Source organism: Odontesthes bonariensis, chromosome 7 (genome assembly GCF_027942865.1).
Source record: "Odontesthes bonariensis isolate fOdoBon6 chromosome 7, fOdoBon6.hap1, whole genome shotgun sequence".
NCBI lineage: Eukaryota > Metazoa > Chordata > Actinopteri > Atheriniformes > Atherinopsidae > Odontesthes > Odontesthes bonariensis.
This window is the reverse complement of record NC_134512.1, coordinates 28,871,264-28,883,784: the sequence shown is the minus strand read 5'-3', so window position 1 is coordinate 28,883,784 and position 12,521 is coordinate 28,871,264. Positions and strand designations below refer to the sequence as shown.

At 40.4% G+C, this 12,521-nt stretch overlaps 1 protein-coding gene across 3 annotated transcripts in view; it reads right to left on the bottom strand.

The window, feature by feature from the left end:
• Positions 1-535: 535 nt before the first annotated feature.
• Positions 536-12,521, bottom strand: part of LOC142384311 (transcription factor SOX-6-like) — a 121,106-nt gene continuing 109,120 nt past the window's right edge. For all 3 annotated transcript variants that reach the window (XM_075470463.1, XM_075470464.1, XM_075470465.1), the window contains exons 13-16: positions 9,348-9,456; positions 8,301-8,471; positions 5,450-5,663; positions 536-3,463 (exon numbers count right to left, since the gene is read on the bottom strand). In XM_075470463.1, coding sequence (XP_075326578.1) covers positions 3,121-3,463; positions 5,450-5,663; positions 8,301-8,471; positions 9,348-9,456 — 837 coding nt within the window. In that variant the 3' untranslated portion in view covers positions 536-3,120. The remainder of the gene's footprint in view (positions 3,464-5,449; positions 5,664-8,300; positions 8,472-9,347; positions 9,457-12,521) is intronic.

Below are 12,521 nucleotides of genomic sequence, written 5' to 3'. Positions count from 1 at the left end.
CGCCCCTCTCAGGGTGACGCTACAGTTGATTTGGGAATTACAATTAGATTTATGATGTGGCTGCATATGGCTGAGCTCTCTGTTACTCTCTCTGCTATGCTGGGATTGGCTACAGGGAGCACCGGCGCCGTGGCGTATACACCACAGCACAGTCAGAATGTGTAGTGTTACCTCACACACAAACGCACACACACCCACACACACGCACACAGTGGAACAATAGGCCACATTTACTGTAATGGGCCACCAAAATATAAAGACCGAGTGGAATAGCTCGGCTTTGGAAACAGAAAGCCTTGTGTTGGAAATTATTAGATCCCTGGAAAGTAAGAGCACCATTTAGAGCAATGGAAATAAAAAATCATAGAGCAGTACCTGTAGCTTGCGCATGCTGTTTTAGTACACAGAGCCCACCACACTGTCGTATAAGTGTTTCTCTGCAAATTAACAGCTTATGTTCCTTTCACAAAAGTCAAAGAAACTCTTGAAAGGCAATGATGAAGGGACAGATATGTAATGAAAATCTCAAGTCTTTACTTTTTTTTTTATTTATATATATTTTTTGGATTGTCTTTCTCACCAAGTTGTACTGACACTTTTTAGAGCCAAAGCTGGCTAATAAATACAATGAAATGTTAAAATGCACAATTGAATTTCAAATACAACACTCATCACAAAAATGTGTGTGACCATGAAACTTGTGTTCTGCCTTTGCACGTCACAACCAACAAGAGCATGAGGTTACCTTTTTAAAGAGATCAGAGGTGATGTGACGCCTTTAGGCGGCACTAGAGCTGCAGAAACAAAATTTGCTTAAATAGATTTCGAAAGAAATGGCAATTTACTGGTGCCTGTCATGTAGGCTACAAGGCTCCAAAAATAGGACTTTTTGCTGACTAAGTTATCATGTTTTAAATCAAACAACAACTTCACATTAGTCAATACTAAAAAGAACAAAAACAAAACAACATAGAATTAATATCCAGTGCTTAGGATGTGTATGACACCAACAGAAATGACTACGCATGAAGCTTTTTTTCTGCAATGTAAGCTAGAATCATTGTTCAGTCGCAGCTTGTGATGCTTTGCCAAGTAAAAACTGCCAGATATGGTCATGAGGAGAAAATATGGAGTCGAGGGACTCATGAAGCAGCTAAACAGAGCACCTAGAGCCCCTACCGAGGTCGCCATTTGAAAATGGAAACATATTAGAAATAGCAGAGAATGCTTGAAAAGAGACAGTAAGAATATGATTTTTTTTCCCGAGAAAGAATGTGACATTTGAGTAAAAAAATAGAAAACGAAAAAAAAAAAGCATGCATGCTGAGCATTGTGCTGACTGCTGGGCTGCTTCGAAGGAAAGACGAACATCTCGGGTCTGACTGGAAAATCTGCTCTGGCTGGGGTGATTGTGACTGAGAATTATGGACTTTTTCCTCCTCCATTCTTTTCTTAATTTACTCGTCCTCAAAATAGACATGCAAAGTAGAAAAGAGTATCCTTGTTGAAACAGAGGACCCATCAAACCCATTATTTTTGCAATAATATAAATTCTTTTTTAAAACACGTTCGGCATATCTTTCTCATGATGCTAAGAAGACATTAAAAATAACAGGCCAAAAAGTCCTTTTTTTGTCAAAACACAATACAGTAAAGGGATCTCGGGAGCTAGAAATGTTTTTATCCTACAGTATCGTCTCTCTGCACCTGATCTCTCCATTATTATGCCAAATAAGTAGAGCTTAGGGTACACTTTTAAGACTTAGGGAATTCTTAAAGTGAAACCAAGCTGAAACGTATCTATACCTTTAGCCTGATGTAAAGGGACAGACTCAAATGCTGGTACTGCACTGCACTTACTGCAAAAGTGTTTGGCCTCAAGAAACTAAGGGCAATGTGGTTTATGAAAGCACCAATGTAGTGGGAGAGAGGAACAGGCGCCTTCGTTGCTGCTCAACTTAATATGTCTCAAAGCCTAAAAGGCTGCCGGAGGGTGACACAAAATGTGTGTGTGTCTGTGACTGAGTGAGTGTGATAAAGACATATCCTCCCTGAGCTCTGCCTGTGATTCGGCCAGTAGGGGAGCCAGCAGTTACTAAGTAGGAACCCATCAGATAGAAAAAGCTGATTGTATAAGACTTTTTGCAGCATTGGAAATTAAGACTACAACATCCCAAGAAAATGTGAATGTTTGGCACATTTGAAGAAAATCTGACAATGTCTGGGTACTTCCTTACTTAACAATACTTCTACTACTACTACCACTAATAATAATAATAATAACATGAGGGATTTTACTCCCTTTATTTCATTGAAAGTCTGAAAAGTCCTACCACTCTTTTTGTATGAAAACAAACAAAACACATTCACAAGCTGGCACATCATACCTGAGCTGGGATATTTAAAAAAAAAAAGAAAAACTAACAGTAATGTAATGTAAGCAGCAAAAAAAAAAAGGATGTAGCACTGTATTTATAAGAAACAAAAGTAAGACTATAAGATTACAAGGGCTAGGATTTATATTAAAAATGTTCCAAATTTTAAGTTTGGACAGTCCAGAGTTTGTACAGGCAGTGACCTGTCAGAGAGAAGTCTAAAGAGAGGAAAACAAAAGGAAAAAGTAAATACATAAAGATAAAACTAACACACTCCTTTAACATTTAAGACCAAATAGCTGTCAAAGAGCAATTCGCAATGCTTTAAAACCCATGCATGCTCTTTACAAACCACACTGCAATGTGTCCGTAGCTCATTTGTTCTTTGTCCCGTTCTCTCTCATTCGCTTCCCATGTCTAACTCTTATTCGCTCCTGTTAAGATTGTCAAAGAGTCGAAAAGTGGAGTTCATTGTCAGCTGGATGTCTACATCATCGTTGAGGTTGTGTTCTTGGGCCACATTTTCCCCACTGGCGCTCTTCTTCAACAAGGCGTCAGTCAATATACTGCTCAAGAACTTTCTGAGCGTGTCTGTAGATTTTATATCTTGTCTGGGCATGCTCAGTGCATGAAGCAACATGTCCTGAAAGTCTGCCTGAGAGTCTCTTTAATAAAGCGTGTTCTTAAGATTTGTCTCTGTTTATAATGGTTGTTTTTTAGTTTTTTTTTATACATCTTGACACGCTCAGTTGGCACTGACAGCCTCCCGTGTCTCGTGGTCGCTGCTATAGTCTGACTTGGGCTCGTCCTCAAAGTCCTCATACATGTCCATGTCCTCGTCTCCATTGGTGGGGTCACTGGGTAGATCCAAGGTTCCAACCACACCTCTGTTGCTGCCCCCACCAGGCTCAGACTTCACCCCATACGTGCTCTGAATAACTGGGATGTTGGGTTCGGGGCTGGCGGAGTTGCTTGAGCAGTCTGAGGTCAGGTGTGGGGATGATGTGGCTGTTGTTGCCATTGTTATGGCGCCTGGGTAAACTCCTACACCTCCAGGGCTATTGCCCAGGGAAATTGGTGGCTGAGGCCTGAGAATCAAGGAAAGAAGAAAAGGAGAAAAAAAATTGGAATTAAACAAAGGTGACAAAAAACAACCTTAGCCGACATGACACAACATGAAATTAAACTGAAGAGGACAAATAACGAGGATAAAAATGAGTAAAAGTGGCTTAGAAAGGCACGGCACTGTGACAGTGTGTAATGTCTGCTACGTTGGGATTTACATTCAAAAACACTACTACAAGATGTAGTTTGATGATGTTGCGAAAAAGTTTTTGATGGTGACAAAAATGATTAATATGGAAGGAAGACATGATTGTGCGAAATTTACCGTAAATCAATTAGTTGCAAGGAATTTTCACTTAAAATCAAAATTGCTAAACTTTCTTGTGGTATAACAGGAAAAGTTGAAGGATAACCACAGTCAGTTTGATGAATATAGTTAAAACAACTATATGTCCATCTCTTTGATAGACAAGACAGATGAATATTGCCATTCATTGAGCCATACTAAGGATAAAAAGAATTGCAAAACATCTACGTTGAATTATAATACAACCATTACGAAAAATTTCCCTTTACATATGAAGTGATTTCTGTACGAGCTGAAGGGATATACATTTGTTAAGAAACTAATTCATTGTCATTTGAATATCGACTTTCAACAAAAACTTTAAATTGTGAAGCCACTTAAGTCAAAGCATGTCCTAACATGGAGCTCTACCTGCCGACTCATAGAAGCATCTGCCAAACAGCCTGGTTAAGATGGGGATGAAATGACGGTAACGACCAACATTCAAACAGGCCCTCTGACTCCTCAAATAAATCACATAAAGCAGGAAAACTGCTGTCACCTTTTTAATCTAACAGTTTTGCCTACTCTGTCTCCTGACACTATTACTACTGTATGCTCTGACACGCTAATTTTTCACATCAGTTGCAGTGAAATAGCGCTGTTTCAGTTCTATGGAAAGTGCAGAAGCTGGTTGTGCAGCTTTAACTGAAAGTTCAGGCCTGGAGAATCTGAGCTCTTTCACATTTACTTGACCACACACAGTAAATGTGGCATTCAGCCTGTGATGTCTGACTCGCTCTCATTCCCTCTCAAACATCTGCTTACATTTCATATTCCACTCTGTCTGTCTGTGTCCAATTTTACTGGCCGCAAGCGCCCAGCATTGTCCTAATTTAATAAATGACAACCTATTAAAAGTTGCTCCTATTCAAGCTGTGGCCTCTGGTAAATCCATCTAAAACACAGGCCACTGTGATAGATTTAAACACATCTAAGACTGGTTCATATTAAGTCGATGCCACTGCTCTCTCTTTGCCACACCGACTTACACACGTAGGAAGATAAATACATAAATTAGAAATAGATGATAAATAGATAAGCAAATGTTGAGAGGATTTGCAGATAGAACCACAGGAGGTTCCAAAACTTTCATTAAAGGTCCATAAACCTTGATGGTCAATCCACAAACCTCTGGCACACATAAAGGAAAGACCTCACATAAAGGGCAGAACTGCTTTTGAAATGTTTGAAGAAAAGGCCTCTGCAACAGCTTAGAAAAAAATCCCACAATAATACATCTACTAATTACATATGTATGTATTATATTTCTGTGACTGCCTTTGCTTATTTACGCCATTGCACAATTACCCCCTCTTAAGAAATGTAAAAAATGTACCTCATGCAGTAATGCAGATATTTTGGTTAATCCTGTTGAAACTCAACTTCTAATTACAACACGGTACTACTTGAACACATCTTCTTTGAGACAATGGAGTCAAAACTGAGGTCAAAATGTAAATGCCTTATTCACGTTCCAATTCCCTAGCAACCTGAGAAGCAAAAATAGTATGTGACAGCATGTGAATTACTGATTTCATGCTGGACTCTTCCTGGAATAAAAGTCAAATATTCACTGCAAAATTGTCTTTAAACTGAGCATGTTTCCAGAAATGTCGCTGTTCGGGTCAGGTCCAGATTCTTTGTGGACAGCCTTACTCACCCCACGAAAAACTGCCGCATCTCCTGGCGTCGCGAACGCATCATCTGCTTGTACTCTCCGATGCGCAGCTTCTTGCCGTCGATGATGCAGGTTCTCTTGGGCCGTGGCTTGTACTTGTAGTTGGGATATTTCTCCAAGTGGATCTTGCTTAAGCGGGCCTGCTCCTCGTAGTATGGCTGCTTCTCCTGATTGGTCATGGCTTTCCAGCGAGAACCTGGGGCACACGATTGAGATGCGTTTTTTTAGTGTTTCGAGATTTACCTTCAAACCTACAATATCTTAAATAGTCAACAATTAAGTGCAGGTTGTCTGATTTATAATGTATACACATAATATTTCATGGAAACATTTCTTTGAAAAGTTCAAACTCGTATTTCATGAGAAATCCGGAAAGGAGCAGGAGCTCTTAAAAATTCCTTTCCTTTTTTTTTTTTCCACCAACACACCACTTTATGTAACATGAGGGATTTCTCTTTTCCAATGCTTTTTACGGTATAGATGACCATGAGGTTTTTTGTAGTTCTGTTCTGTCGTTCTGTATCGGCTTCAGCCTGCCAGAACGCTGGTATACGAACGCAGGGGATCAGCGGTGATTGAGTGCTGAGGTACAGCCCAAAAGAAACTCTTAACTACACACTGTAATAATTTCTTTCTTATTCAGTAGTTTGTATCTCACATGTCTCTTTATCCTCCCTCGTCACTTGCATAGCAGGCACCATGAAATGTAGCTTTGCTTTATTATACACTCGTTTTTTTTAACAATAGGTTCCGTTCTCTTTTTTTGGCCTCTTAAAATCCTCCAGTGGTGAACAAAAACCTCCATTTTTGTCATCCTCTGATATATGATGACAAAGTTGACAGTACTGTGAAAAACAACATTGTTCGCAAATGTCGATAACTCATCAGCACAGTTGCTTGTTTCTCCACTGAAAAACCTCAGAACACAAATGAATTTCTCTCCCATGGACAATATTTCTCCTAATCTTTGACTCCTGGGCTATTTGCTGCCTATAAGGGCTCAGAATTATAAGGCTGTGGTCTGTCATATTTATTTACCTTTACATTTTCGATCTCCTCAGCGTCAAACCTCCTGCATGGATCCAAATTTCTTAGAGTTGAACTCACTCTAGCTTTGCTGCTCTCACTTGTGTTTTTTAAAGTCCACAAAGCTGATACTAAAACAGCAGTAAATGGTACTGTAGTGCATATACAGTATATTCATATATTTTCCAACACCTTTCTTTTTTGGTACACGTATTTAAACTTTAACATCGAGTTGATAACATGCAAGCTCTACTCTAACAAAACTGACTGAATTCAAAGCTTCAGACATTTAGGGATCTTAGGGAATGACAAAGATTTTGCATTTCAGTTTGTCAGAAGCTATGTGCATTGAAATGGGTCTGACCACCTTGTACATTATTAAATCATATGCAGGAGTCATAATTCTGACATTTCAGGTGGTTTCTTAAGCTCAGACATCTTAATGTGATCGCACACCATTGAGTCTGTTTAAAATCAGGAGCGGATTACTTTCTGCTCCCTCTTGGCTCAGGAAGAATGATACATTGTGTACTTTTAATGTTCACTGGTAAGAGGACCTTCTGAACAAGTGGAAAGGGCCATAACTCCAGGAACGCAGCACATCTGTGAAGCACTTTGACAACTGATTATACACACTCTGCCTCGCTGTTCTGTTTATCAAGGTTTATCACAAACTCCTCTTGTACTTTTGTGACACAGGAAACACAGGGGAGTTTCTTCAAGTCTGCCACCCACCCTCTCCCCAAAAACCAGCTGTGTTATTGTGCTGGAAGGACGTGCATTGTATACATACAATCATACAAACATACACAGTTCTGTTTTTTGTTCCTGTAAAGGTCGCACAACGTAATAAAGATCCTGAAAATGATCTGTGGCGGTTTCTGCCAACAGGATCTGAATGTTTATTTTCAACATCAAACACTGCATTAAATATATATCTATATATATATATAGATATATATTTTTTAAATCACTGTCATGGTTCATTAAAACAAGGACTTTAAATATCTCACTTAAAAGTAAATTCTTCTACAAACATTATTGTAATTTTGAAAGTGAAAACATTCATCTTATAAATTCTGGAAGTGTTTTACAGGACACAAAACGCTCCTTTGTAGGACCCCATTCAAAAAATGAATAACACAGACCCGCCAAAGAAAAAAGTAATTTGTTCACGATGCTCAAGAGCAGAGTTTACATTCAGCAACCCTCGAGCTCACTCGAACTCTGCGTCGGACAGTGGAGGTCTGAGGAGCGTTTCATGAACAACCGTTATGCTCTGCACCGTGTGAATGGATATCTGTGTTGAGGAGGTTAGAATCCACACGGATTTTAACTGAATGCATCCATCACGCTAGTCAAGCTGACACAGAGGAGCTCTGTGTGTGGAGTGTTCCTGGCTGAAAAACACATTAGTCCTTCTCATAATCTGCAGCTTGTTGGTAAGAAACCCTGTGAACTGTGAAATATTGTGGGAGGGTAACCTAATGGGCACAGAGGCTCACCTTAAAGAGTGCCACGTGAAACTGTAGGAGGAAGGAGGGACACAAAATTGTTTATGCTGATGAGTTCTGCCAGTTTGTCCATCAGGTGTCAGTATACGGCATGTAAGGCTGATTGTTTCGACAAAGAATACAGCTCTTTCATAAAGGATCGGCTTTAACTGTGATTGCATATGAGACCATACTGGGAAAAGAAAAGCAATGCTACAGTTGGTGTGAAATCAGTTTCTCTGGAGACAAGAGCTCAGAAAATGAAAACACGGTGACAATCATCCGAAAGTTCATGGATCGAAGAGAAATCTCACCGAGGATCTTGCTGATGTTGGAGTTGTGCATATCGGGGAAGGTCTGCAGGATCTTCCTCCTCTCGTCTTTGGCCCAGACCATGAAGGCATTCATGGGCCTCTTGATGTGGGGCTCGTTGCTGTTCCTGCCCCGCGTCTCCCTGAACACCCGCGCCTCTGTGATATTATTCCCTAAGCAACAGAAAAGAGTGACATTTTATATCTCTACTTAGCCAACTATAGCCAAATATAAAGATAATGAGGATGAGCCGTTTTTGTTTGCTTGTTTTTTTTTTTTTCCTTCTTCATGAGGCTTCGTGATTCAGTTTTGCCCTTTTTGGATGATGATGTGTAACAAAAGCCCAACAAAAGTCCAGTGGGGTCTTTCTGGGATATGCCCTCCACATCCTGACACAAGCAAACATGAACTATGCACACTATAATCAGTTTGCTTAGGCCTGTGTTTACTTCCCTGACTAAACTGACCAGGATGAGTACTCCTCAGCTGCTCATTGCCTGTAAACAGTGGTGCTTTATGAGAAACAGGTGTGTTGGGCTTGGAGTGTACTTTTTTTTTGCAAAACGTCTCTTTGACCATTATTTTCAACAAACTTGCTGTCTGTCTTTATCCGCTTTGGTTTGCAAAACCAGATTGGATCTTGTGTCACAAACACTTAAAGAAGGAGATTTCTGCCTCTAGATGTGCATTTCTTTTGAAAATTTTAAGTGTGGAAAAATTGATATTGAACGCTGTTTAGCTGTTGTGGGTGTCCTTCATCGTAGCTTCCTGAGAAGCACAATAAATATTTGCACTTGCTGAATATAACGCGAATACCTCCATCTTCAAGCAGACTCGAGAATGGCTTCCATGGTTTACAAGTCACCAGTTTCTATTTTCTCCTTCTTCTCTCGTTTTTTTTCTTATTATTTTTACATGTGCTTTTACATGAATTTCTGCTTTGCAAAAAAATAAAAAAATACAAGCAACAAACAAAAGGATACATTAAGTAAACCCCAGAAGAAGAGTGTGAGAAAAAGTGGACAAAGAGTTATGAGAGAGGTTCTCACCATCAAGATCCTCTGGTCTCGTGAGGTCAATTACTCTGTGAACCATCTTCCCAGCGTCCTCGCCAAGCTTCCCCAGGTGCTGGCTCAGTGTCTCATAGTGCAGCCGCTCCTGCAATGTAAAAAAACGTTACTTGATGTAATCCGAAGAATACACAGTGGAGCTACAGACATTTTATAGAGATGTGACGTGAGTGATCCAGAAAGAAAAAAACAAAAATAAGTTGTTGCATCACATTTTTAAAGTTGGGGCATCTCTGACGGTATTGACAACAAAACTATTAGCTGAGTTGAGTTGGCATTGTGGAAACTCCAACACGGCTCCTCAAAAACAGGCACCTTTCTTTGAGAGTATCTCATGGAAATGCTAAAAGATAAAGGGGGTTAATGCAATAAACTAATATACAAGGCATTCCCACGTTCAAGGCTGCGCTAATCACCAGTGTCTTCCCCAGCCTGCCATTATCATTCACACTGTCTGCTTCCACTGACATGCCTGCCATTTCACTTCTGAGACAGATAGCTTCTACACACAGCTCGCCTTGGGGCCTTCCAGCTAAAATTACCCCACCACGCTCCCGAAGAACGGCAGAAATCATTGAAACCATTTTGCGTAGCCACCGCACATCGTCACTCCTCTCCCCTCTTCTTCTTCCCTCCTTCCCTCCCTCCCCTCCTCCCTCACAGCTCCCCTCCTTTTTCTGGTGACAGAGGCATTTTGTTTGACGCAAAGAATGGTTGCCGGGTGAAGTCATGCCGCGGTAGCCGCTGGCAGAGTTGGTGGAACTTAGAGGCCAGCGTGTATGAGTGTGTGTGTGTGTGTGTGTGTGTGTGTGTGTGTGTGTGTGTGTGTGTGTGTGTGTGTGTGTGTGTGTGCGCGCGCCTATGTGTGTGTGTTTATAGATGAGAAGCTGGTGCGGGCCAATGTCAGCACTACAGCAGGGCTGTAATCAGGCCCACCACAGAACATGTGCCTGGGCAGTGCCATGCTCACCGCAGGAAGCAACTGCCTAACAAAGGACGAAAGAAAAGAAAGAGAAGAGGGAAGGACAGAGAAGTGAAAAAAGGAGGTTGAATAGAAAACTAGTCAAGTCAGAGATAAGTTCTCAAATTCCCTGAGAATCTGCTTTTAGGCTCATGGAGTGCGAAGCAATGACTTTCTGAAAGCGACTCCTAATGATGAAGCGAGTTGAAGTTGAAGTTGGATGTCCTATGGTGCTTCATTTCTAAACAAACTAAGGAGCTAGAGATGTATGACTGTTCCTGGTGAATGGGAGGAAACCAATGGAAAAATAATGCAGAGGAGAGTTGGGGTTTTGGAAAATGGACTTAGACAGCATCAATAGAAGTAGAACGATCCAAACTACAGATTAACAGCAGCCCTGGGTCAAAATTTGCAAATATTCCCTGCGGTTGGTCTACTTTTTGGTCTTTTTAAACGCTTTTGTGGCAAATGCAATAAGGAGCTGTCTTTCCTTTGTTTAGTCAAGATTGAAATAGGTTTGGCCTGCGTGCCTGCTGGTTTCAAACTGGACTGCTGCCTTTTGGAGTACTATCATAGATTTTTTTTTCTCTTTCAGTGGACTCCATTTGTATCAAGTAAGAAAGAAAGTTAAAAAAGCGAGGTAAAGCATTCACTTTTCAAAATTGAATCTGTGCAAATAAGTACTCCAGAAACAAATCAGATCAGTGCTGCTGCACATCGTTGCTTTTGGCCTCTGCATGCGTTGCTGCTGAAAGTATTTTTCGAAGTTTAAGAGACACCCGACTCTTTTTGTTCCGCATGGTCTCTCCTCTTCTTGGCGTCTGCATCTCTCCACTGTTGCTAGGGGTAACACTCCAAACTTTACTGTGAGTTTGTGTGTGTGTTTTTTTTTTTTTTTTTTTTTTTTTTTTAAATTCATTACCACAGTTACAACTCGCCCTCTGCCATCACAACGTGTCTCCAGCTGACCCGCAACCGTTTAGTGTCTCCTCCTGGACCAATCAAGTTTGGTAACCTCCTCAGTTCCCCCCTCCTGCCATTTCTCTCTCCTCCTTCTCTCTTCATCTCGTCTTTTTCTCTTTCCTTCTCCACACTTTGCTGTGTGCCGATAGAGCTGTCAGTCATCCCTGTTCAGTTTTTTTTCCCCTCGCCTTTTCACCATTCCTTCTATTCATAGCCCTTAACTCCCCACCACCACCCCTCCACCCCCTCGGGGCTCCTTTCCCAAAGAAGTAGACATTCAAAAGTCTATTTACAGGTGCCAGACTCAGCTTTGTAGTATACATTATTATAATGTACATCATTCAGGCTTCAAATGCAGCAACATTATGTCGACCTTTAATCAAGACTTGGAACTGTCTGAACTGTTGGTTTCACATCCTTGCAAAGACCGAACTCACCAGCGGAGCCAGTATTAACTTCTATAGAATCAATCCCTCCCTGCTCTCTCCTCTCAAGCCTTATTTTTCTTCCCTAAAAGAAAGTGTGCTGACTGGTTTTAACAGAAAAAAGACAAAGGATTTTCTATAGAATTTTTGGTAAATTTCGAAACTATAAATCTACCACGTGAAATAATCCCAAACTAGGTGTGGCAGAATGTGCATGCAGAGTTCTTTTCCAACTTCTTTTCAAAAAACAGTTTAATGACCAGAAAGTAAAACAAAATTAATGATTGCTTAATAGAATTTTTGAAGGCGATGTTCAGAGGGCAATTGAACAAAAATACATTTACATATTTATTCAGACAGCTTTATTTGACTGTTTAATAGTTAGCTTATTCTTTTCCCCTCATTTGTTATCATACAAAGTCATTTACATTCTGAAAATACACTTGATACTTATTTGCTTTAATTTCACGTTTCTGGTGTCCAACATCCAGAAGTGTTGAGGGACCTGTTCCCAGTTTTAGAGGAGTATGGCAGGCTTCTGCATATCAGTCATTAAAATAATATTTTTTTGTTTGTTTTGTTTTGTAAGCAGGGTTAGATGAAATCCTTCTGAGCAGTCAGTATCTTACCTGCTGCAGTCAGCAGTGAGAACCCTCCCTGTTAGGAGCAGTACCTGCTACTCAGAAGGGGTCCACAGAAAAGCAAACGCCTTGACTCTAAATTCAAGATATTAAATATATCTAATTCATAGTAAACTGAGTGAGCACTATATAATGGGAATTTTACACCATATCCCTTATCCTT